The sequence below is a fragment of the Dermacentor variabilis genome, chromosome 5 (assembly GCF_050947875.1).
Source record: "Dermacentor variabilis isolate Ectoservices chromosome 5, ASM5094787v1, whole genome shotgun sequence".
Lineage (NCBI taxonomy): Eukaryota > Metazoa > Arthropoda > Arachnida > Ixodida > Ixodidae > Dermacentor > Dermacentor variabilis.
The window spans coordinates 96,156,439-96,183,944 of record NC_134572.1 but is presented as its reverse complement, the minus strand read 5'-3'; the positions used below and the strand labels follow the sequence as shown (position 1 = coordinate 96,183,944).

At 46.6% G+C, this 27,506-nt stretch overlaps 1 protein-coding gene across 2 annotated transcripts in view; it reads right to left on the bottom strand.

Annotated features, from left to right (window-relative positions):
* The window catches only part of LOC142582935 (beta-1,3-galactosyltransferase 5-like), a 229,183-nt gene extending 218,748 nt beyond the window's left edge, over positions 1 to 10,435 (bottom strand). For both annotated transcript variants that reach the window (XM_075693081.1, XM_075693080.1), the window contains exon 1: positions 10,305 to 10,435. In XM_075693081.1, coding sequence (XP_075549196.1) covers positions 10,305 to 10,353 — 49 coding nt within the window. In that variant the 5' untranslated portion in view covers positions 10,354 to 10,435. The remainder of the gene's footprint in view (positions 1 to 10,304) is intronic.
* Positions 10,436 to 27,506: the final 17,071 nt, after the last annotated feature.

Genomic DNA, 27,506 nt, shown 5'->3' with positions numbered 1-27,506 from the left:
CGTCATACCATCTTGTTACTTGTTCAACGGCAGGAGCTATACGAAGCAATTAAGTGCTGAAAAATTGCACGAAATTCCCGCGAAAGATTTTGCCATTCGGCGGTGCTTGGTAATTCGAAGGAAAGAAATACGGCATGAGAGCATGCGTGCGAACCTAGCGTAGGAACGCGAGGGTTGGGAACAATAACGCAAAATAGCAGCATTAGCTACAGAAATATTTAAAAAAAAGCGAAATTACCCAGCGGTGTACAAGTGTACAATTAATTACCAGTGTACAATTATTCCAGCCTTAAAACATAGCGTCGCTCGTTGCTGTATATGTGGAAGCATATAGAGCAGCTCAAATTTACAGTACTTGTTTATTATTTCCAATTTTCCCTTACGGTTGATATGCACGAGACTTTGCCATTGCGCGCTTATTTTCACGTGTTTTACTTTACTTCACTGGTTCAATACTAGCGAAATGCGTCTTGGTCGTGCTCACCGCTCTTTCATTGCAATCTCAGCTACACCGCTGGCCGTAGATCTCACGCCTCTAGGTCATAAATACCAGTCCTTGTCTTGTACTGCTTCGGCTAAGCTTTGACGAATCTTGTAAGCCGTTGTTCAACATCGATCCTGTTATCAAGCGAACCGTGAGCAAGTCGATGAAGAAGAACTTCGTAAAAGAATAGGACAAAAAAAAAAAGCACCGCATGAGAAAAAATAAATAAGTAAGTAAGCGATTACAAATGAAGAAAAGGAAAAGCCTATTGACACTTCACTTCTCGTGTGTCCTCGTGTCAGCCGCCCTCGCAACAGTAAATGTGCCCCCGGCGGGTGTGCGACGTACAAGATCCGCTCCTCCGGCTAGGTAGCACATCCCCGGGCTACCCTTGCCGTCGCGCCTGTAGTTTTCATCAATCTGCCCAAAGAGGATTAGAGTAAAACCTTTAATCCTGTGTCCCACATTCTTCGCGTTTCATATCAAGTCGACGAGAAAAAAAAATAGAACCGAATGAAAAGTAAAGAAAGAAACAAAAAGTGCTAAAGCAAGCTAGTGTAATCTCACTGCCACACACTTTCTTTCCATTCAGCCGACGATCTTTATTGGCACTTTCTTAAAGACAAAAAAAAGGAGAAAGAGAGGGAGGATTCTCTGGTAGATACCCTAAATAACTAAGGGGTATGCTGTAGATGGCGAGATCCCTGAACAACTTTTAGCAGAGGAGTCGAACTCAATTTGGTGAAGAATACGTTGTTTACATGTTTCTAATTTTACATCTGCGACATCACGCAAGCCTTGCCCTACACATGGGCATACTGTGGAGCGCCAGTTGAGCTGGTTATCATAACGAATAATAATCCCTTCCTAAGGCATGGCAACGCGACAATGCATCACCTGTTGCTGCCCAAACACGAAAGAGTCACATAAAGCCGCAGTATCCGAAGATTGAAGACGCTTTCGTGAGACGTATGAAGAAACTTTCGTACTGTCCTGACGGCTCATTGGGTACGCTATGAATACCGTGTCTCTATGCTGATGTCATTACTAAACGCCGCATTTTATGTGTTTTTAGAATGTTTTATTGTTAATACAAGGGACGGTGCTAAAGCACATGGTCCGAAGGTAGTCTTGAGTGCACAAGAAATATGCTGATATTGTCGTGTGCGTCGCTGGGTAGTATCATGTCAGGTGGTGTGTTACGGTTCGTGCAAGGAGTTCGCTAATGGAAAGCCTCCGAGAGTGACACAGTATTCTTCATTCCTATGACCTTCGAAGCGCCGTGCGTGCTACATGACCATTGCAACCGGACACGACAGCAGATACAGTCAAGTGCTTTCAGTGTTTTGACGATGGCACAAGAATCGAAGAAAAAGGAGAGAAAGAAGAAAGAAGAAAAAAAAAGGAAAGAGAAACGAACCACAGTCCGCCGTTCGTCTCTAACCTGGTAAAGCATTCGAAGGCAGCAGCTTCAGGGCGAAGGAACGTCCAGGATCTGTTGAAAAAATTGCTCAAACCTACCGATCGAACTCTCACGTAGCTTACTGCCCCGAGATGAGCTTTGATGCTGCGAGATATCCGGTTGCACAAGTATAACGTATAGTTCACCTAACTTTGTTAAACGGCAAAAAATGCACACGCCGTTTTTCTAGTCACCACGCCCTCATGTCGCACGAAAAGCACCACTCAATCGTTTGTTCTTTTGATGGCAATCTCTTATGCGACGTTGTAAAGAAGACGCGCAGCCATGCTACTTTCCTTTGCTATTACCCCCTCCTCCACTAAAACCTTGCACCGAGCCTTGTCGATAAAAAGCATGAAAGATTTTCGGACGCTGTTCACGCTTCCGCGCTTACACCACTCAGTACGTGCCTTGGCGTACTACGTTAAACGCTCAGGGTCCGGTAAAAGACCGCCAGTCTCCGTGATGCCCCAACGGTCTTCTTGTTCAGCGCCGCTCTCCCCGCGGGCAGCAAAGTGAGATGCGGCTGGCCACACGATGAGTCTAACTCGATAAGGAAACTGTAGGCAAAGAGAAACAAGGCATCGTTGCGGAGGCGGCGGCGGCAGCTCGTACGGGCGACTCCTCCAACGGTCGGTGAAGAATATGCCCCCCCGTTCAGCGGCCACGATCTCCCCATTCGCCACACGCATACACGCAACAGTAGACAGAAATAAGAGGGCGAAAAAAGAGGAATGAAGAGACCAAATGAAATTGAGGAGAAAAAGAAAGAGAGAGGGTTACGCGGAAGAAATGCAATCGGCCAGAGCAGTAAGGTTAGAGGGGAGGGGATGGGGTGGGGGCGGCAGGGGGTCGCCTCGAGTGAATATTTTATCCCAATCTTGTTAGATCCCACACACACGTGCTCCCTCTGCCACTGCTGGGGGAGAGGGGAGAGGACCTGAGCGAAGGTCCCGGCAAATGATTAGAATTTGAAAACAGCCCACTGCTCCGTAGGGGCAAATACGAGCAAGAGGCTAGGAAACAAACATGCCATATTTGGAAAGCACTTCCACTAGTTTTCTTACTCGTTCTTTTGTTTCCGTCGTGTCCGCTTTCCTTAGAATGCTTTGGAACACATGGGAACTAGCAACGGCCCATACACTGGAGAGGATCCGTTCTTTGCCCTTTGGCTTGGGGAAGGAAAGTGCCTTCCAAAGGTATGCCGATTGCGAGTAGCCTATTTCACGAATGCGGGCTGCGCGAATGCAGGGAATAGCTAGCTTTAAATTAGGGAAAGAAAGAGGACGATAGTTTCTTGTCTTTCTTTTTCTTTCTTCTTTGTCGCGGGCGACGGGTACTCATTGCCGAGTGGTGGGGTGTTGCAACGCTTACGTCCGATCACAACGGCGTTAGAGGAAGCTGAACGCTGCAAAAGGGCGGCTGGTTTGATTGGAATCCTAGGCTAATTTAAATTTCTCCGCATCCCAGGCGGCCGCACCATGGGCCTTCAGACACTGTACGTTTAGGTGTGGGTTACTTCGGCGGTAAGGTACCCCCGACGGAGCATTGCATTTGCGGTGAAGGAATACATTTTACAGAGCCAGCGCTCTTTCGGCTCTATTTTACACAATCCTCGCAGAATATTCACCTAATGAAATAAGCGCAGGCACTGTCGGTATATTGAGCACGGAACTCAACCCTTATGCAATGCATCAGCTTTTCTCGTTTTCCATAGAGCACATATCAATTCACCAGCTTGAAGGCAAGACACTCTGCGCGCGCCAAGGGCGCCAAGCACGCCAAGATGTGCTGCGTGCTCGTGGCTGCCTACCGAATTCGCTTTGTGGTACGTAGAGCGAGTAGTTGTCTAATCGGTAAAAAAAAAAATGAAAGTTATGGTTGCAATGATGTACACAGTGGACCTCTCAAAAGGCATATTATTGTACGAGGGCCAATCAGAAATTATTTGCTGCTATCTTTTGTTAGCCAAAATAATGTGCATATAGGTAATTACAAATGTACGTGCTATTCTACGACCCTTATACTACTTTTCTACATAGACACCCCCCCTGCTCAGACATTTGTCCCATCGTAGCACCAAATCTGAGATGCCGCTGTGGTAGAATTTGTCCGACTGACTATGTAACCACCGTCGGACTGCTGCCTTGGCTTCATCGTTGCACGTGAGTCGCTGTCCTGCCAGGAACTTCTTCAGCGCACTGAAAACGTGGAAATCACTAGAGGCGAGGTCCGGACTGTATGATAGGCAGTCCGCACTCTCCCAGTGAAATGACCGGAGCTAGCCGGGGGTTCTGATTGCCACATCTGGCCTCGCATTGTAGTGAAGGATAACCGCGTTGTCCACATCGAGAATCCCTCGGCGTTTTCGCCGGATGGCAGCCAGCAGGCGTGACAGTGGGGAACAATTACTGTCGGCATTGATGGTTGCACCTTCTCGCATGAAATCCCGCAGGAGCGGTCCTCGGCGATCCCAGAAGACCGTTAATATCGCTTTCCTAACATATTGCAGTGTACGAATTTTTTTTTTTTTGTCAGAGGCAAACTCGGACGTTTCCACAGCGTTATCTGCTGCTTCGATTCTGGAATGATCTGCAGTATCTACGTTTCATCCCCAGTAACAATGTGGTCCAAGAAGCTTTCAACTTCCTTGGCATACCGTTGCAGATAACTGAGTGAAGCAATGACTGGCTTGCCGTTCATCATGTCACCCAAATGCTTAAGCACCCACCGACATGAAACGTTCCGGTACCCCAAGGACCCGTGAACGTCGTAAACACTCCCATCCGAAATGCCAAGCTCCCGGAAAATGTGCTTGAGGTGCCCACGCCTATCCGTTTTCACCATTGCATCCATGCGGGAAATGTTGTCAGTCAGCGACCAATTCGCCCTCTCCGAATGCTCAATGTCGGGGAGCATTCCATGGCCTTTTGCGATCTCCCAACACCCCCACCTCACACTTCTCAAAGCGAGACACCTGTCCCCATATGTTGGCTGCATTTCCCTGTGGATTTGAATGGGCGTTCGTCCCTTGCTCCATAGAAAGCGATCCACACTTCGTTGCTCGTACGCGTGTGAAGCCCGTACGACGTGTGAAGCCCAATCGCCATCTTCATCAACTGACAGTAGCGCCGTGCCGCGGAGCTACCGGCAGATAAGGTCGGTCGGTCCAAGAAAGGTCCGCCACTGGGAATTGATATGTTGACTTCGTATTTACAGCCATAACTTGTCTAAAAGATAGGGTTAAATACATTCTGATTCGCCCTCCAAATAAGTTTAAAGATGTGGTGCGTCTGAGGGAACCGTGCCCTTAGGCGTCACATAATGATTTGTAAGTACCATGTTATGTCATCTAGTCAGCCTTTCATTGATACCTAATTAAAGTTCGTCTGAATGAAGCCTCGCTGCTTCAAAAGAAAGGTAAAAAAGTCTGAACATTTGAACGCAAAAGAGAAGAAAAATTGCGGCAGAATTAATCTCACGCTTACTTTCGACGTAAATACGATATCATTCAAGCAATGCCGTGGCATGCGGTATTACTGAAGAAACCTCTACATACAGTCTGTAGTAGTCGTTCTGACATTTGATTGCACGAACGGCTCCGTCCTGCCGAACAGCTCTAGCGCAGCTGTCGTCATTCCAGCAAAAGCCACCACTGTAAAGTTCAGAGCTTATCACTTGACAACATCGATGGCAGCAGAATCGCAACGGTTCGCGTCCATGTAGCACTTTATTAATGACGAACCGACACACAAATGGTCGATTTTCTGAGACTCGGAGGCGGCACTGCAGTGTTTACTGTCAGCCTCAAGGCGTGATCCGCTTGAACAGTTGGTGTTGAAACTATATAGGCCATACGCCACATTAATAAGAAATGACATGGTCTTTTTTTCAGTGGCTACCAAATCATTGTGTTGTTATCGGCAGTAAACGTACAGATCAAGCTGCTCGTTTGGCGCATGTAGAAAAGCACCCCTTATTGATCCCGAGACACTGCAAGGATGCTCCGCGTACTTGGACGGCAATGCACCACATTTGAGTGGAATGAACCACATTTATTACCTGCCTAATTATACTCCCTAGATAAAACCTTAAGCCTTCGACTTCCACAAAGCTTCCCCGAAGAGACGGGATCATCTTGTGTAGGCTATAATTGTGCGTATCGTTTACCAATGCCTACGCGTTTTGCATATTGATAGATGACGCTGTAGCCTGTGGCCACTGCGGCGACGGGTAGACAATTCATCATGTTCTGTGCCAGCGTCCCCAGTACAGTGTGCAGAGACAATTGCTTTCCTGCGTGTTCAATTGGTTGGATGACCGGACCCTGTCGGAAGGAATTCTCCAGCAACGACGGGATTGCACATCGCATCAGAAGGCCGCGGAAGGGCTACTGCGCTTTACGAGGTCCACCGGCCTTTGTTCCGGACACCTCTAATCGGAATACCCTTCCTGTCACGTTCTATGTTTTTCACTGTTTGTCTGTGTCCTCCCCCCAAATACCCCTCCTCCAATTGGAGCATAGCGAACCGAGCAAACCGCTAACTCGAATCTGGTTAACTCCCTTGCCTTTACTCTGCATGCTCCGTCAGTGCGAAGTGCAATATAAGTGCTGGACGCTCTCAATTCAGGGCTTGCATGTCTTGAGTAAGCATCACGGCTCGCCCACGGCATTCTATTCGCAATGAAGTAAAAAAGGCTGTGGTTTACTTTAACGATAGAATGCCACGTGCTCTAACGTACTGCTAACGACCACTGACCGCTTGGTCTTCCTAGGTGACTTCAACGCGCATCACTAGCTATGAAAAGGCACCAAGATTAGCTTCAGACAACATAGTGACGACAGTTCAATGCACCGGTGGGGCACTTGATTGGCTATGACTGATTTCAAAGCTCTGCTGCGTGCACACACAGAATGTTCACTCCCTCCCACTTTACTCTTTCTAGTCCCCTTTTCCCTTTCCCTCCCCAGTGTAGGGTAGTGAACCGGACGCTCGTCTGGTTAACCTCCCTGCTATTTTTTTCCTTGCTTTCTCTCGTATTTTCTCTCTCTCTGTATATTGCTTCGGCTATGCTCGACACACGCTGTCTCCAGCATACGCCAACTTGGCTACAAGAGTCGCTTGCCAGGGTTGTTCATGGCCATAATGGTACGACGATGTCTATATGACGACGCAGTGATGGCGATAGAATTACGAAGAAGGAATGAGGTCGATGGAACTGCGAGGGTAGTATGACGAAAATGGCGTGAAGAAGCCACTGTACGAGAATGATGCCGTGACGACAATGGCACGATTAGAATGGAATGACGACGACGAAGGAACCACGAAGGCATCACGACGACGGTATAACTGCATGGCGACAACTGTATGACAACGACGCAGTCAAGACTGTAACACGACAATCCATGGCGGCGTAACCGCGATTAATTGACGATTCCACGATTACGATGGAAAGACGACAGGGAAATGACGAAGGCTGTATGACGACGATGAGATGCCCTTCCTAAAATGATGACGCTGGTATGACGACAGTGGGGCGACGACGGCATGACCACTATTTGTATGACGGTGACAGCATGACGATAGTCAGACGACGACGATGGAATGACCTCGACGGCATCACGACCAGGACCACGTACCCAGTGGCCAAAGCAAGCAGACAACTTAGGTCACTGGGCCGGCCTAGAAGGCTAGCCAGATATATAGATATACGGACGTAAAGTGCCTGATAAAGGCAAAGACTGCCAATCACATTAAAAACATTCTGGTAACAGGAATCGATGCCGCGAACACCGCTTAGACTAGACGCTCTTCTAATCAAGCTAGCAATAAAGGTAGCATACGCAAGTTTTCCCTCGGTGATTCGCGGAACACTTTCGAGTAACAAAACTTATACGATTGCGGAATAACATTAGTTCAAGTTACCCTCCTGTAGTGCTTTCCTTTAATTCAGCAGTGTTGCGGCCTGATTATTCACCTGGTACGGCGTCGCCTTACTGAAATGGAACGAATTCTTTTTTTTATTATTGTGTAGATTTCACACAGTTGAACGAATATTGTTTAGAGGTACAGGTTGGCAGTGGGTTCAGTGGAATGTGCGCTACAATATGGACACAAAGTTAGTGTAGTCTGAAAAATATCCCCTGATAAAATGGATATGTGTAATATGTGTCAATGAGATAATGGGCTTAAATTGAGATAAGGTAAGAAAGACGCAACTACTTCACGTCACCGAAAACAAAACATCTTGCTGAAGCTTTAGGGACGCTAGTGCGAAGTATTGAAGAAACAAATTCTTTGAGAGCCTAGAAGACGACGCCAGAGAAATATTGCGACCTCGCTAGAATCATCAAGAAATTAGGTATTGGCATACGACAGATACTTCGCTAATCTCGGTTGCGAGTAGGGTTGCCAACTCTCGAGTTGACGAGGTCAGGATAAAAAGGGAGCGGGGGAGGGGTGGCGCTGGCGGCTACACTTGCGGACAACGTTCTGTAGTTATAAGGGGAAAGCTACGGAGGCAAAGAGTTCCCAAGTGAGAGCGCTTCCGAAAAGAGTCCCGCGTTTTCATTCACGGGAGTTCAAGCTGGGGAAGAGAAAGCATAACCACCTTATTAGCAGCAATTAAATAAGACAGAGCATACCCCTGAATGTAAATGTTTACTAATTCTGCGGATTTTCCCTTCCACGTCTGGGCAAACGTGAAACCGTCGCACGTGGAAGCTGCGTCGATTCCGCGTTTGTTCCTAGCGACCAAAAGCATTGTGAAACACTGCCGGACTACTTCGCCAGCGAAGTAGGAAAGCTACAGGGACTACCGCCCCCGCAGCTTTCCCTCTATGACCTCAGAAAGTTGTGCGCGAGTAAAGCGACGACCTACCCTATCAATATCAGGAGCCGCCATTCTCTATGTGCAAAAATTGCAAAATTCTTTTTGAAGCCTTAGCATGTCGCAATTCACAACAAGAAAGATGTAGTATTTGCCTGGTTAACAGAGCTCCTAATAGAGATGTACTATGAACGCTTAGGGCTAGAAACGCAACTAGAACCACGACGAAATCGAAGCTCGTATTGAAATACCAGTGCAACAGACAACAAAATAAAATAATGGGCAACCGAAGCTGTCAGGAATTAATAAAAGAAATCTGATTTATGAGCTGTATTTCAGTATAAGAAAAGCTTAAGTCAGGACATTTGGCTGTACCGACTAGGTCAAGTCGGGACACTTGCTCAAAAGTCAGGACTGTCCCGCTAAATTCGGGACGGGTGGCAACTCTAGTTGTGATTAGTCTTTCATTTAGGTGGCTTAATGTGTAGAAGTGCTGACTGTTCCTGTGGAAGCGGTAAGTGTTCAGAACTGTCGAACAAAGGGCTCATTACAACTTGAGGAATTTATCCTTACAAGTGTTAAAAGGGAAAACCTTCAAATAGACTATATGAAGGAGATAAATAAACGAAGTTTAACAAAGCGGCGCTGTACATCTCTTCCAAAATGTAAATGTTATTAAATAAACAAGTTAGTGCCGCAGTAGAGAGTATGTCATCACAACTCACATAACTAAAGGAACAAATACTGTGGTAATGATGTTATCCCAAGTCCGAATTACTGTCTTCGGAGCTTTCATGCAATCCGTTCACTTAACCAAGGCTTCACATCTCATTGACTGGGTAAAAAAACTGGCAGACATGTACTTTCATATTCCAAACAACGCTGCTCATTTATTTAATTACGCATTGGGCCAACTCGGTTTTGTGCTTCATAAGAACAGTACGAATAAACAAAATGGAGAACTCAAGAACACGTATTACGAAGTTCAAGTAACTGTAGGGGAACTACTCAGATTATATTAACGAGGTTGATGAATTAAATATCCAGTTACTGTATCTCCTAAAAAGGCACACACAAACTGCGGTGACTTAAACGAGAGTAGTGAAAGAAATTAGGACGCCCTGGCCTTTGCACCGAATAATGGGGCTATATTAAGTATCAGCAATGAAGTGAGTGAAACATATTAAGCTCAATTGAACAGCTTTCTCTCCTTCGAATCACTTTTGAGACGGCGGAGCCAGCACTTGACGTCATGAAGGCTTTAGCATTGAAGGCACCCCTAACCACAAACGTTTTGGTGCACATGTGCGAGAAGTAGCAAAAGATTTTCGCCGCGAATGCATCAAAAGGGGAAGTGGATCCCTTTGCGAAGAGCCACAGCAATGTTCGCCTAAATATGACAAAGTGCGGAGAAGTCACGAGAAAAGGAAACTTAGTCGTGAATCGCCGTTCTGCGAAAGCTTTTGGCGTCACCCATGCCATTAACAACAGTAAAAACGTGTCTTGCGGATGGTAAAACGAACTCACCCGACTCGAGCACAGCCCAGACAACATAGAACAACGCAGCCGGCAACATGAAGCCCCTGGCGCGCGCGATGAACAAGTGTCCGTATCCTGGGGCTCCGAAACTGGCGCGGCACGCGCGAACCTCGCGTGGCGAGCAGATTGGAGCGGCGGAACTGACGGGGCAAGTTCGCTTCCGTCGCGCCCCCTCTCTCGCCCCACCTTCTCTCCCTCGTTGGTTCCTTTCCCTCTCTCCCGCCGCCCAACAGCGAGCAGCGCGCTGCTCGCCGCACTCGTATCTGACAGCGCACCTGGTGGTCGGGTCTCTAGACTTTTTATATCCGCCCAGATCGATACTTTGTACGGAACGGACGCTATTCGAACAAGAGGCGTCTTCTCATCGCGCGGCCCCCACCCGCCCACCCCGCAAGACGCCTCGTCATCCGGACGGACGGGTTGGATTGACGCGGCGCGTTCGTCCCGCTGCAGGCTTCGGGACTCTCTCCGTTTGCGTCGGGCGGCGAATGAGCGGCGCGGTTACGCGCAAACGCGGATGGACTGCGACTCGAATATGGAATGTGCGGCGCAAGCATGCGTCGAGAATAATCGGCCGACTCGTCTTTAGTTCTCTTTCTTTTTTCGTTTCTGTTTTCTCTTACAAGTAGAAATACAAAGTATGTCTTTCGCAGTATTCGCCCGACGATGGCTGATATAGCTGCGTCACAGCGACACTTAATTTGCCGCGTCATTCTCGGATCCACACATGTACTGTGGACAGCCCTGTGACCGGCGAGACAGCAGCTCAAAATGGGGGAGGAAGCCGGGCCTGAGGATGACGAAGCAATCTGAATGCGTGGTCATGTATTATGCGCTAGCTGTTGCGTTCTTGCGAAGCGTTGGGCTGTTGGCTCCACTGTCAAATTGCGAGCACCCGGTCTCTCTCAATTAGCCATAGCGGGCTTCTTGTTTTCTTCACCGTCTATATTTCTATCTATTCTTTTTCCCGGGCGAGCTGAGAGGGGGAAGAAATGCTTCAGAATAATTCATATTTAAAACGAAGCTCTAGCTGAGGAGCCTGTGTCTAAATACAAGGGAATGGAGAAATCGCTTTTCTCAGCAACCATGGCACCGATAATGACGAGGTTTGTCTCCTCTAAAAAAAAAAAATGAAAGAAAAGGTTAGAATACAGCGCCAGTAGACACAAGGCGTTTTGTTTAAGCCGCCATTCTTTTACAAAATTTTTTGAAAATTGCAAGACTGAAAGAAGTCTCACTACCAAGTTTTCAATTCCAAGTCTGTAATAAATAATGAAATACCAAGTCTGTGTATCACATCTATTAACACATATAAAGCGTACAAAATTGAGGCATTGTCCAGCGCTCTAAATTATACCACTAATTTGTGAGTAAGCTCTTTGGAACACCCTCGCAAGCACTTAACAACTTCCCAAAAGCTGCAGATTCATACACCATATATTTTAGTTTTATACGCTCAAATAGATGCAATTTACAGAAGTTTACGAGTTACGCATGGTACAGGGTTAGTAATTTGTAAACTTCAATATTAATTTTTCTACCTTAACAGTTTTCAGCAATATTCGTAAAAAAATTAAGACGTAGATCAAAAGTTTGCTGTTTAGTGTCTCTGCAAAATACTTTTCTCTCTTAAATGCAACAGATTTAATTCAAATTGGTTCAGCGGTAGTCTCGGGAAATCATCTCGGTTTTTTACGCATATTCGAATATAGAAATCGGAGTTAGTATGAGACGCCCATTACAGAGTGCCCAGTATGCAGGGTGTCCTACGTAATTCAAGTCACACTTCAAAAATATGCAAACGCCAAGTATCTGAACAGAACCAATATACTGTTGTTTGCCGTCGCTTTGAGATACTCAGATTATTGTTTTTCTTACTAGACATTCCTAGTATACGCGAACGGAGCGTACAACGCAGTTTCTATTCCGGTACTTCTACGGTGGAATTTTGTTCGCGTTCGGTTCAGCTTCTGCCCATTCTGTTGGCGCTGCTGTTGCTCAACTAAACTTTCTGCTATACTCGTACTGATTATAAAATTGCCTGTATTCCTGTACACCCGCCGTGGTTGCTCAGTGGCTATGGTGCTGGGCTGCTGAGCACGAGGTCGCGGGATGAAATCCCGGCCACGGCGGCCGCATTTCGATGGGGGCGAAATGCGAAAACACCCGTGTGCTTAGATTTAGGTGCACGTTAAAGAACCCCAGGTGGTCAAAATTTCCGGAGTCCTCCACTACGGCGTGCCTCATAATCAGAAAGTGGTTTTGGCACGTAAAACCCCAAATATTATTATTATTGTATTCCTGTACAATTAAGTTAAAGTAGCTAGTTCTTGTGAATGTACTTCACCCCTCGTACGGATACGCAACTGGGTTTTTACTTCTTTTTCAATTATCTGTCAAGTACAAGACAGTTACCAAGTTTAGTTAAACAAGGTGCGGTGCACTACGACTGACTACGTCGTGGCCGCATTACCATGGGGCTTTACACAGGTTTGTTTGCTTGTTTTTTCAGGGTAGCGGTAAAAACGCTACATTTTAGCAGGAAATATTTTTTTTTAATTATTACGTGCGCGAGAATGATGCAAATAATTTTCAATTATTTTAAGAGGCAACACCATTACGTTGTTTTCTTCATATTAGAAAATAATGGCCGCTACTACCCGTCAAGCTAAGAACACCCCCCTAAACAGTTCATTATGTTAGCCGCCAGCAGCTCAGTTCTACGACGGCCTGTAACATTGAAGTCTAGTGACCACAATGTTAGATATGTTCATTTTATAATATTCTAGAATCTCTTCCTTTTGTAGCAACTGATAAAAATACCAAGCGCGAAAGTTCACTTGCGAGATAAAATTTTTTTTGCATAGTGGGATGTCCACACAATAAATGGGCACCTAAGGAACAACTAAGGATGGCTGCATAACGTCCAAGCGGCAGTCATGCAATTATACGCCTGAGATCAAGTGTATCCTGGTCATATGAGCGCTTAAGGTTTTCTTTCCTTCGGTTAAGTGGTCTCAGACCACCTCGTCCATGTTTCATGGTGTCAGGAAGATTGCGGAATGATCGACACATAGCTACAAGGAATCGCTAGAGCTCTGCGTTCAGGTATCGCAGCGACCACTTCATCTATTTAAAACAATGCCAAATGTTTTCGGTGAAGTGCATGAATCATAATGCGGCAGTAAAATTTAAATGCTTGTAACAAATGAAGGACACGACAATCGCACATCGCGCGCTCGACACTAATTTATTGCAGCGCAAAGGCTACAGCGCAAAGCCGAAGGAGTCACTATAGCGTCAAAAAAAAAAAAAAAAAAAAAAAAGATGCCTACCACCATTTGCGACGGCGATACAACCACGGAAAAATTTGGAGGAGCCTTAAAGGGACCCTGAAACGATTTTGACGATTTTCTACAAACGTACTAAGTCGTTAGAGTAGGTCCTTCTGATCATTAATTGACGCATCTAAGTGTTCTGCGTAAAGCGTGTAATTTATTATAACGTTTTAAAAATGCACATCGCTGCCGATCGCAGCACACTGCGCGGCGGAATTTTAAGCCGCCCCTACCCTTATGACGCAAATCACCCATGTGACGTCAGTGGGGCGAGCTATCCGATTGGCTGACCAGTGCGCGTGATCGATAATTTTTCCAACTTTATGGTAAACAAATGATGTTCGTAATAGTTGAAATGTTAGTTAATTTGTTTTTATAAACAGAAAGTAACATAAAGGGAATGCACAAGAACAATTTTTCTGCACACTTAAGCACTTCCGGCACACAGCAAGTGTCGTCTGCTTGTGTTACAACGTGCTCCGTCTTTGACGAGAGCTCCGCCGTCAGTGTCGGTCTGTCTTTTCGCGAGCAGTATGATTCGACCTTGTTGCGTTGTGGACTGCAAACCTAGCGACTGGCAATATGTCAAGCTGCGACATCGTGTCCCTCTGCAAGCAAGTAGACGAACGGACTGGCTGCAGCGCATCGGACTGCCGCTATCCGATCGGCGCCAGGATTTGGGCGGTTGTGGCCGTCACTTTACACCGGAAGATTACTAACGCAATAGCGCTTCGCGAGTCCGGTATTACGGTAAACGCAAGCGCAAAGGGGACAGGCCGCGACTGGCCGTGTCCCCTTGCGTGTGGTTTCGTGGGATGAACAGAAGCGCTAATGTGAATGGTCTGCACGGTGCAGCCACCTGGGGGCATAGAGCTCAACCAGACACAGTAGCAGTAACAAAATGTATTCTTCTTTGCTGCTGGTGTAAATGTCTCGCAGGCGTGTAATCGTTAACACGTCGTTTTTGTAATTGTTTAAAATGTTTTACACTTCGTTAGAGCAATATTAGCTCTTTCTTTGTCTGGTTAAGCTCTGCGCCAACGGGTGGCTGGACCGTGGAGACCGATCAGGCAGCTCACGTACGTCTACACTAAAGTTCCTTCATCAGCTTGAGTTTATGCTTCCACCGTTCAGTCCAAACGTTCCGCCAGAGTGTGGTTAACGGAATACCAGACACGTTTGGCACTGCGACAGAATGCTCGCCAACGCGCGCTGCTTCAATAGCTCTCGCTTGCGGTCGACGGCCAAGCGGCTAGCGGAGAGGTCTCGCGCGGGCGGGGGCGGGCTCCAAAACAACCGGAAGTGGAAGATGTGACGTCGCATCGTGACGCAGAACCAGTGAAGGCGGAGCTTAGCCCCGATGGCTTGGCATGAAAAGCATGGCTAGGGAGGAGGGTAACTTGTAATTGCTTGTAGCTCCATTATTACGTAACACTTCACTTAAATTCTGGTGCGAATGTTCTACTTAAGTTGTACCCTGCGCGTCTACAAAATTTGTCCGAATCGTTTCAGGGGCCCTTTGAGAGGAAAATTTAACTCGGGTGCTCCTGTGTAAATACATGTAAAAGGAGAATTTGTTTTTCTCGTCAACCACTGAACCAAATTTGACGAGGTTTGTTGCATTTAAAAGAAAAACTTAAAATCTAGTGACTGTTAGTCTTGAAATTTTGATTGAGGGCACCAATTTTTTATTAAATATTGGCAAAATTTTTAAATTTTCAGAAAACGAAACTATCAAGTTTACAATCCTGTAACTTAGCAATCAAAGATGATATCACAACTATGTTAATTGCATCTAATAGTTCATCTAAATCGGACAAAACTGATATGTTACACATGAGCCTAGGAAAATTGAGTAGTATGTAAATTCAGCTTTTGCAGAACCCTTGTTCACGGCGTAACAAATTCACGTAAGACATAAAATGACATATAAAAGTTGGTCACTTTCAATGATCTAATGTATGCCGTTTACAAAACCGTGATATCTGTTCTTGGAGCAGAGCGATTATTTTTTAAATTCTTGCTTCTACTTCTTTTAAACTTTCGAATTTCTGAAAATTCTTGTAACGAAATTCAGGCACTAAATCGACATTCTGCTTGCATCGGTCACTAGAATTTAACTTTGTCTCTCAAATGCAACAAATTTCATCAAAATCGGTCCAGGGGTTATCTCAGAAAAACATTTTTGCGTTTTACATGTATTTGAATAGGCCGCGTTGGAGTTGGGCCCGAGCTAAAGCTTCCTCTTAAGCTTCGCGTTTAAGAATGAAATGCGATAGCGTTCAAAGACCCCTTAACGCTTTTCATGCTACCCGGCAACGTTTACCGGAAAACGCTGGCTGCCAATGCTATGCTCGAAGGCGAGCTTTCTGGTAGAAGCGCGGCCACTTGCGTGGGTCGATCTGTTGTTATTATTTCGCACTTTTAATATTTTATTCTGAAAGAGCTAACATAAAGGACATGCGCTGTTGGTGTTTTCCTCCTTTCCATTCGTTTGTGGGCTGCTGTTCTCAAAATTCTGAGGAATAACTTTGTAAACAAAAAAGGCAACGCCTGAACAACTTTGGTGGTAGAGAAATAGATGGGTATGCGTGATTCGAGATTTGGGTCGAAATTGTTTTTTTTTTTTTTTTTTTTGCCAAAGCGACGTTTAACGTCGCCGCGGCACGCCGACGCCGCATTTTCTGTGACACGGGCTTCTTAACGCTGTCGCGTTAATAACTGACTTGCACGGATATGTGCGCCGAAAGCGCACGTGTAAACAAGTAGCGGCTAGCAGATGACGAGATGAGCAATCCACACTATCCTCTTTGAGCCAGTGCCGGCCAGGCAGCGACTCTACTCGATCTCGCGGCCAATATGGAGAGGCGCGACGCAGCGTCACTACCGTCCACAGACGCCGCTGAGCTCTCACGTGACAGCACGTTCAGCTCAAAAAGTTAGTTGGCGTTCGACACTGATAGCGCCCCTCAACTCGGTTGCGCTAGAGCACGTGCATTTTGCATCGGCGAGGAAATTTCGCGCGCCGACCGCGAAAACGGATGAAATAGCCGAAGAAAGGTTTTTGTCGAGGTCTAGAATCTAAATTCTAGAAGCCTTAGTTTTTTTCTTTAAAGCCAAGCCTTCCTTGCGCGTGTCAGGAAGTTTGCCTCCACTGCTTCAGCCCAAACGCACCGCAATTCTCGAGCTCAGTCTCGGCAGCCATCGGAATTTTAGGAGGCAGTCCCTAATTGATCATTTATATCGCATGACAGGTCAGCACCATGAGTTCTGGATTCAATATGAGCTTCCAGATCGGCAATGACCACACTGACAATCTGGTTACCCCCGCTGCTACTTTTAGCCACAACTAATTTGCATTTTACAAATTATAAACCTGATTTTATTTTCATTCTTTTTGAGAGCTTAAAGGTTTCATAAGCACTACGGAGAGATCACGACCTGATTTACAGGTTTTAGACCATGTTGACCTTTACGTGGTTTACCTCCGCGGCGTCAACACCTTTGTATACCTTGATATGGTCCTTTTTACGAAACCTTTATGCAGGGTGTTTCACGTAACTTGAACCAAGAACTTTACCAAAAGGTGGTTAACCGCAACTGAATGAAACCAACGATATATGCTTTGCTGTCATGTGGTGCTCTTTGGGGTGTTTCTTATATTGCGCATAATCAGTTAATTAACTAACATCAATTATGTATTTTTTAAATATTCAGTTTAGGGCCAAGCGCGTTCCGTTACATTGTAGACGACATTTAAAAGCGACCGATCCAATTTTTTGTGGCACCATACATGCTGCATCGGGATTTTTTTCCCGAGTTTAAAGAGAGCCCGCGAAATATGAAATAAAAACACGTGACTGCGCTCGTGCATTGCATAATTGATCTTACTTAATTACTTAATTGAGTGCAATATAAAAATAGCCTAAGGAGCGCCACATGACGGCAAACCCTATGTCGTTGGTTTCATTCGGTTGTGGTTAATCGCGTTTTTTTTTTAAAATCCTTTGTTCAAGTTACGTGAAACACACTAGAAGAGCGCCCAGCCAACGCGATTCATCGTTTTTCATGGTGCCGACCTTTGCGCTTGCCTTCCTGCGGTGTGAAAGAAAGCCCCAGATCACTGTGTCAATTGCTTCCCATGGGAAAAGCGCCCTCGTCGGTCGCGTCAAAAAGGTCTTTCAGCGGAGCTGACGGCAAGAAATGGAGATCCCAAGGTGCAGTCTAGACGTTCACGTACGCGCAAAACTCTATCCTATAAGCACAAAAAATGACAAGAAGGAACTCGATGTGGTGAGGAGGATGAGCAAGGTGGGTTTCCGGGGGCTAATGTGTGTGCGTCACTTGTGCCGGGGTTCATTTCGCCATCATTCTCCTCACGTTGAGCACGTTGCAGTCCAGATGCCCCCAAGGCGTACGAGATGCTTGTGACACACGTGTATTCCGAGCGAATGGCAGGGATGCTACAACAGGTATATTAAGTTCGTGATATTCCGAAGACAACGCTCAGGTGCTCGCAATGGACGAATACTACAGCCACACTTGCAGCAGCCGCAACAGGATCTCTGAACTCGAGGGGAGAGAGGTTTCGTAATTGATTAGTATTCCACTGTTCTCAAAAGAAGGACTATTGAAATATTTGTTACATTTATTCTTACAAAGATGTGTTCTCCGAATGGGACAGTTTGAACGTTTGCCATTTTTTTTTCATGTTATGCGATGAGTTAACCCTTGATGACCACTCACGAGCATCCTGCGATTTCTTGTTTTGAGTAATCAGCTGCACGAAAGAGCCATATGGTTTCAGGTTATTAACGTTCAGTTCGCACGATGCTCCCGATCCCAAAATGAAGGTTGCGAACGTCATAAGCCCTCAAAAATCAATTACCTCTTTGTCATTGTAAAAATGATGACAACGCTGGCGTACCTACAGGCAATCATGTTTTTTTTTTTTTCAAAGCTCACCTCCATGGTGTCTGTATAGACGCGCGCGCACTTTATCAAAGAGGCCATGCTGCACGGTGCATGTTCATGGACTTGAGAAACATATAAAAATAATGTAGCCCAATTATTATGTTGGAGACAAAGAAGAAATGTTTACAAACGCTTCCACATTCTCACGTTGGTCGGAGAACACCAAGCATTTTGGAATAATTTAGCAGTGACCGTTTGCCGGTTGTCGTCTGCTCATAGTTTTGCACGCTATCTTGTTATTGCTGGTCTAACGGTGCCCTTTAATAGCAAATTATTGGTAATTTTAGTGCATATGTCGAACAATAATAGTCGGTGGGAACGATAATGGAAAGCACTGAGATTATACTACTTATAATGACGAAAAGTCTCCTAATGAACATGTCGTAAATGCGTACGTATATTTATTATTTCGTTTTGCCTATTTTGCGTCATAACTTAGATTTGTCATTATTTTGTCACTTAGAACTAAAACCAAGCAATATGGTGCAATACGGAGCTAGTGCCCAACTGTGGGCATTAGTGGCCATGCTTTTCAGTGAGCTATACCATGATATTTGGCAAGACTGATGACTTAATTTAACGACTGAATGGTCAAAGAAGCTAAGATAACTTTACTCCTGGCTCATAACAGATAGTTTAGTGCAGCCGTATGCTCGGTGGTAGAGCTGACATCATTGCTGCTGTGGCATAAAGGTTCTGTTTTAAGCAGACTTCATGTCTTGGGTGTGCAGAAACAACAAATGTAATTGGAAGCCTTAACGTAGTGGCGTATACCTGGGTAAAAAAATACAAAATCAATATTTATGCACTTTGTGCTATCAAATGCATTGAACATATAGCTCGAGAACAACTAAAGTAATGCAATATTCAATTTTACACATTCGGTGATAGACATCTGCACATTAATTGTATTTGTGATTCGTATGCTGCGCAACTAACTTCCATAACCGTATTACCCATGTATCTAAGGAGACGTAAGATACCCATTGCAAGAATCTTGAACTTTAGAGTAACATAAGCAGCATGCTGTAAGAGATAAAACTGTGATATTTCTTTATAGGGACAATGCAGGAGGCCCTACAAGTAAGCAGCCTTCAAGGAGAACAAAAATACCACTCCTCCAATGAAAATTAGTGCAGTTTTCTGAAAGGTCGCCTAAAAGCAGATCTTGTACGTATGTCTCTTCCCTGAAATTATTTATATGCATACCCATACTACAACTTGAACTAAGATTCAAGTTTCTTGGCATTGCTAGCCAAATTTCTTACAGGTTATTTTTTTTCTCACAAAACTTATTTCGAAAATTTTAGCACGCCTTGTTCATCTTATTTTGGCACGTTGTGTTAATCAGAAGATCGTATTTTCTTTATACGCCACATTACAGCGAAGCTATATATGGCTAGAGTTACGTGCATTTTTCGTGTGCGGCAACAAAACCTATCAGCATCAATGGTTCATACCCCGTAAGCATTCATACCCCCCTAAGCAATAAAAAATGCAATGGCGCATAGCCCCGTAACGCAGAGGCTATAAGCACTCAGCAAAGTGAGGCAAACAATGCTTACATTCCTTCTAATAACGCATACAACATACACAACAGCATTGCGAAAGCTTTCATCATCAATGGCTCATACCCCCGTAAGCAATAAATAGCCCCGAGCAGCACATTTCGTTTGTGTCCTGCAGTTGCTATGGGAAGGCCACATACAGCACATCCTGCACCCCTCGCCATATGAGAGTGTCACCGACTGTGCCGAAGTGTGCGCCGTTTGCACAACGGAGGGAATTGTGGTGTACACTGTGATATTTCCAGATGCACCCGAGAGCCAGATCGAGATGCTCATGTCAACGCACCTCGACTGTGCCAGGGATGACAACACCTCGCCCATATTTGTCGTTGTTCATTTCAACATCGATATCTCCCGACCGGACAAAAAGTAGTTTACGCAATTTGTGTTGCAGTGTTTTCACTTCACGGGACAGAAAATTGTGCGAACTCCACCACTCACCGCCAGTCGTGACTCTTGGTGCGACTCCGGCTAAGAACGTGTGCGAGGTTGTACCCGAGCCAATCAGTGTGTACGATGGTGACCACAAGGCCATCGTCACCACCTTCACGTCCAAACAGTAGCGACCCACCAATCAAGACAACAAATGTGTGTCTATACATTTCGTCACGATGACCACCGATCAAGACAATAAATGAGTTCGTAAGTTTCTTCAAACTGCTGTGTTATCTCTGTGTCATGTGCCAAACAGCTTCGTTGGTCATCTGCCTTCACAGAGTGGAATGGCTCAAGATTTTTTACATAAAAGCTGCATGTGTCGAACTTCGCCTATAAAATTTGTATACCATAGCAGGGCTCAATCGTTGCTCGCGTTCAATGTGTGATGAAACTTGCATACGATTTTTGTAAAGATATACGTGATTGATGAAGCTACCCTGCATGCTTGTAAAATGTGCTATAACTAAACTCGTACATTGTTGGTTCAGCAATTGTCTGAGCGCAAGTGACTACAGAAATTATGATATGTGGCGCATAGCGAAACGGGCTAGTGCATGCCAACAAAAAACAACGCCGCTAAGGAGAGTGAACGAAAAGAAGGGCACATGACTAACATAGATTATATGCAGCGAGCACGCTTTTTTGTTGTTTTGTGACAGTTCGTCCCGTCTAAGTATTGTTGCTTCTTGTTATAATCTGTTTTTCTTTAACTGAAGTGTAAATTTACTTCGCTGTGTAAAGGAGATCCATTTTTCTAAGCGATATTTGATCAATCTCGCTTACCTTATCGCAAAAAGTCGCATAAGGAGTCATTGGTATGCACGCCACCGTTCGGAATATCTCCCCCCGATGATTTGTTGTAGAAGGTCATGCCGAACTAATGTTTAGCTGTACCTACAGAGTCTGCGCGTGTTTCCCTTGAAGACGCAGGACGTCAAGTGTTGTCAAGCAAGAAAACACAAATGTAAAAATTCATGTAGTAAAGTTGAATTTATTGTAGTACAACCATGGGCTAGTGACAGCAGCACTCTGAGCGTTCGTTATGTCACAGTGAATTGCAGTTGTTATGCTTGTGTTCCAAATCAATGTTTCGCATTATCACGACTTAGTAAAATGCACGATGCCTCGCTCGGCCTGCGCATGCGGGGAACAAGACATGCTTTTGAAATGAAGCCGCGTGTTAGGGCTTGTCTTGCCGTTGTACTGCATGTCAGCTCGACGCAGAAATATACCTTACTTTTTTATGTGACCACAGTGCTTTGCTTGGAGGTTGCGGGAAAAGAGATTTCACACTTTCACTGGGGCCATATTCTGAAACGATCCACTTAGTCGACACTACCGCCTAGCCCAGGCCTTCGCCATCTGCGCGCACTGATTGGCTGTTCGAGGAACATTGAAGGAGCTAGGTCATCCGATTTTGCTCAACCAGCCAATCAGCGCGAGCCTGATGGTAAAACTATCGTCGAAGTGAATTGTTTCAGAATACAGTCGCCGCATAAATTTCTATGACACTCTAACATATTTAACCATGTAAAAAAAGATTGCAAAAAAGTTTTCGAGTTACCCTTGCTGCATGAATGGTGTTGGGACCGTGACAGCTTACCCTGTACCTTTAGTATAAGTTACATTAAGTGAAGTTGACGACGTTGCCTTTATTTTAGAAATGCACATGAAATCGAATGTGTGCATCTTTAGTAAAGGTTTCGAGATAAAGAGTGGACAGGCTCGTCTTTGTCATGGGCAGTCGCGGAGGAACGTTCAAGTGACAGATTTCTAATTTTGCTAAACTTTTCGTGGCTCTTATGGCCCACGCAAGATCTCCACCGACGCTGCATCACGCATCTTATTGAATGTGGGAACAGTGTGGCTTAAATGAAGCTGTGGAAGCGCATTGTTTGATGCCATCGTCCTCCTAGACAGCCGGCTTCCACATAACACCTGCCGTCACCTGTGCTTTGTGACGTCGCGCTTAGTGCAGCCAGAGCTAGTATAACGAAGAAAGTTGGTAAAAAACAACTTACGGAAGTCTGAAATTTAACACTGTGCACAGGATTAGAATTTGCAGACCTACCATTTCGAGGACTAAGGAGCTAAAATAATTATGTCAGTATGAGTGTATTCATATCTTAAAAGATGCGTCAATGGCATTACATGTGGAGGGCTATTCGCTTTCGGATTCCGTAAGACAATTCAAGGAAATTGCAATGGCACGTTATGTTATTGAAGGTTACCATCTTCCTCGCAGTAAAATAAAAAGGAAACTATTAATACTAGAAAGGAAATGTTAAAATATAACTCGCCATAATCCACAGGATGTCTGCACCATATCGATATGCTAAGCTGAAAACCCATCGGTCGCTACGGTTACTCCTAACAGTAGTCACGCCACGCCACGCACACACAGCGGCCTCCGGCATACCCCGCGGCTCAAGCAGTGTGCCGTAGCCGTTACGGCTGCAGCATTGCGCATTCGCTCTTCGAAAGCGGCGACAGGCAGACGGGAAACGAAACAGCCATACACTTCGCGGTCCCAGGAGAGCAAGTGGCAGGAAGAAAGACACTCGTCTGATGAATAGACGTGCAGCATGTTTCCAGCGCAGTCATTTCAGCACGAATAAAAGCCACTCGCACTCTTCCCACACGGCAAGGAGACCCGCTATAGAGAACAGTTCACTGGAGTGAGACTGGAAGGGAATGAGCGCAGCGGAGGAAGTACATAGCAGCCCGCCGTGAAAAGAGCCCGTGTTCGAGGCTGCGTACGGCATGGGTCGGCGGCGGGGAGCAGCGGCGGCTGTGGCGGGTTATCTTGTCCGGTCCACACGAGTCGTCCCGCAGGGAGCTCGGGGCGATCCTGCAGAGACTGAGCGCCGCTGGCGCGCCGGAGTAAGAGAGTGAGAGACGCTACGAGGCAGGCAGCCAAGGTCGAACGAAGCACGGGCAATCGCTCCAGAACAAAATGCACCGTTCCTTCCGACGACGGCACGGGGTAAACCTTGCGGAACGAGACACATTTTGGGACCGCGTTGCAGCCCCCCCCCCCCCCCCCTACCATCAACCCTCCTTGAAGCGCTCATTCCCTGTCCTCGTGCTAGTGGGCGACTTACGCGCGCAGACAGCTCTAGTTTCCAGAATTCATCATCTCGAGCACTGTGCGCACGGGCTCGAAATGACGACACTTTGCATAAACTTTCTTTATCCGACGCTTCTCGTTTTATTTTTGTAAGGTAAGACACGGCGCCGTCACTTGCAGTTGAAGGAAACTAGATTCCACATTAAATATGAGGAATACGCGAATATTTGCGAAGCTTGCGATTCTGCCGAACAAGTGGCCTAATAGACACGAAACGCTTGAAAAAGAATTTAGGCTAGCTTGAGTAAAAAAAAAGATATTCAGGCTTTAAGTGCCCTAATCGCGATCTGGTTATGAGGAACGCCATAGTGGAAAACTCCGGAATAATCTTGACCACCTGGGGTTCTTTAACGTGCGCCTAAATCTAAGTACGCGGGTGTTCAAGCATTTCGCGCGCCCCCATCGAAATGCGGCCTCTGCAGCCGGGATTCGATCCCGCAACCTCTTACTCAGTAGCCCAACACGATTGCCACTAAGCAACCACGGCGGATTAGGTTGGGTCAGGTTAAGGACCTATATATACCTTAAGAATAAGGTATATAATGAGAGTTGGTCCCTATTTACTTCATCGTTGCTCTTGTTCCCGATCTCAGTGTTAAAAAAAATCACTCATAAATCTAACTTCGGAGAATATGCGATTGCAGGTGAAAATAAATTATATTCTAAAAAGAAAAAAAAGGAAGGGGGATGTTTCGATCCCACCGATGGCATCGGTTGTTGGGAACTCGGCGCTGACGCCCGTGGTTGTACCTGGGTCGCAAGCCCCAAGGGTAGCGTTGGCCTGGCGGCCTGGGGTACAACTGGAAGCATCCGAAGGTCCCGGCAAAGCATGAGTCGACTGGTAACAACAAAACAACTTGTTTATTTTAACATCGCAAAGAGTTGGCGGTCAGGTTGACCGAAGTAGAGAGACGGGAGAGCACTTTACTCAACAGAAGAAATCGGAGCCCTCCTTTTGGCGTCCGGGGGCAGCTGTTTTTATACTCTCGCAGTTGAGGGCAAGAAGGAACCCCTCAATAGACGAGCACGTGATTGTACAATGGGCTAAGGTGACGCACACTGCCGCCGGTCGGGCACAAAGACTGGAAGGAGAGGGTGACCCCCTGCTGTCGCATCGCCTGGTTCGGGCACAATGACTGGAAGGAGAGGGTGACCCCCTGCTGTCGCATCGCCTGGTTCGGGCACAATGACTGGAAGGAGAGGGTGACCCCTGCTGTCGCATCGCCTGGTTCGGGCACAATGGCACATACACTCACACACGCACATGAAGACACGTGGCATCGGAACATGCCTGGAAACGCCTGGAAACGCCTGGCGGGGAGCGTTGCGGCGACGCCGAACGGGCCAAAATGTCTGCCGCCCCGCCGCAGTCGCGCCTGGAAACGCCTGGCGGGGAGCGTTGCGGCGACGCCGAACGGGCCAAAATGTCTGCCGCCCCGCCGCAGTCGCGCCGGCAAAACCGCGTGTCGCAGGCGAAACGCAACAGACCGCCCCGCCGGGGGAAGGAGATCCCGATGGACAGGGGACTGCATCCGCTGTCCGGAGGGATGTCGCTCGATGATGCTCATAACCGAAGTCGGGCGTCCCTCGACGTTTCTTGAGCGCAGCGCACAGAGAAGGCCTCGTTCTCTCGTTCAGGTTCGCACGGGACACTGCAAAGTGACTTCGGGAGAGTTCACATTTTTGTTCTCGTTCCCGGCAAGCGTTAGAACTACGCTGAAACTCAACCGCTCAGTCAGCAAGCACGGCACAACCCTCACTAAGCCCTGCCAGGCTCTTTCCCCTTTTTATACCACTGCCTAGTTCCTTACAGTAGTCTAGCATCACTCAGAACGCGTCCACAAATTGGAAAATTGCACTAGAAAGCATATCATCACTTTGAAACACTAAACAAAAGCAATATGTTAAAAAAAAATCCTGCCTCAGGAAGAAAAACATCAGTAACAAACAATTTTGAGGCTGATTCCTACGTTAGGGGCTTCGACTTAAGCCATCGGCGTTACCGTTGAGACTCCCCTTTTTGTAACGCACCTCAAAGGAATATTGTTGTAAAGCGAGGCTCCAGCGCAGGAGGCGGCCATTTTTGGGAGAGATGGTCTGCAGCCATTGGAGAGGGCAGTGATCCGTCTCAATGATAAACCTCGAGCCGGCTAGATAGCATGACAATTTCTGAACGGCCCACACGAGACATGCACACTCTTTCTCGGTGGCGCTATACGCCTGCTCACGACTGGTCAGCTTACGACTAGCATACAGGACGGGGTGTTCTACTTCTCCCTTTTCCCGTTGGCACAGTACAACGCCCATGCCTCGCTCACTAGCATCGCACTGAACAATGAACCCTTTTGTATAGTCTGGCGATCGTAGCACAGGCTGGCTTGTTAGGGCACTCTTTAGGGCGCTAAAAGCTCTTTCCTTTGTCTCGTCCCAGACGACTGTTTGAGGCTCTGACTTTCTTAGAGCATCCGTCAGGGGAGCCGCGATATCAGAGTACCTGGGGATGTACCTCTGATAGTAGCCGGCGACACCTAAGAACGACCGAATATCGGTCTTCGTGCGCGGTTGCGGAAAGTCTGGCACAGCGGCCACTTTTATTTCAGAGGGGCGGCGACGACCCTGACCAATCACGTGACCGAGGTAGACAACCTCGGCCTGTGCTAACTGGCACTTGGGAGCCTTTACTGTCAAGCCCGCTTCGCGCAGGCGGGTTAGCACTGCCCGCAAGTGTGCCATATGCTCAGACCAGGATGCGGAGAATATCGCTACGTCGTCTAGATACGGTAAAGCGAATTCTTGCTGTCCCCGCAACACTTTATCCATGAGGCTTGAAAAACAGTATGGCGCGTTCTTCAAACCAAAACTCAACACTTTAGGACGGAATGTTCCCATTGGTGAAATGAACGCCGCATACCTACTAGCCTCTTCTGTAAGTGGAACCTGCCAATAACCCCTGACAAGATCTAGGGTGGAAATAAACTGAGCGCTACTAACTTTCTCAAGGCGCTCCTCGATGTTAGGGATCGGATAAATTTGATCCTTAGTGATGGAATTAAGCCTGCGGTAGTCGACGCAAGGACGAGGTTCCTTGCCCGGTACCTCAACTAAAATCAAAGGGGAGGTATAATCACTCTCACCTGCCTCAATAACACCGAGCTGTAGCATTTTCTTTACCTCAGCCTCCATAATATCGCTCTGGCGGGGTGACACCCGATACGCCTTGGATCGTACTGGCTCTGGGGAGGTAAGTTCTATATCATGAGTAAGTACAGAAGTCCTACCAGGCCTCTCTGAGAACAGACCTTGAAACTCTTGTAATAGCCGGTGTAGTTCGGTTTTCTGCTCGGGCGACAGCGGTGCTTTACTGATAAGGTCACTAATGACTTGACCGGTGTCTTCCCTGTTCGTCACTGAGCCTAGTCCCGGAAGCTCGACCGGAAGCTCTTCAGGAACGTTTACCATCATGCACACCACTGCTTCCCTTTGTCTATAAGGTTTGAGCAGATTACAGTGGTAAACTTGCTGTGCTTTCCGCTTTCCTGGCAGACTTACCACGTAGTTAACGTCCGACAGTTTCTGAACAATTCGTGCTGGGCCCTCCCACTGCACGTCTAGTTTGTTGTTTAGCGATGTGCGCAATATCATGACCTCATCGCCCACCTCAAAACGACGGGCCCTGGCTGTCCGATCATAATAAACCTTGGCCCTCTGCTGGGCCTTTGCCATCGCTTCACCTGACAACTCC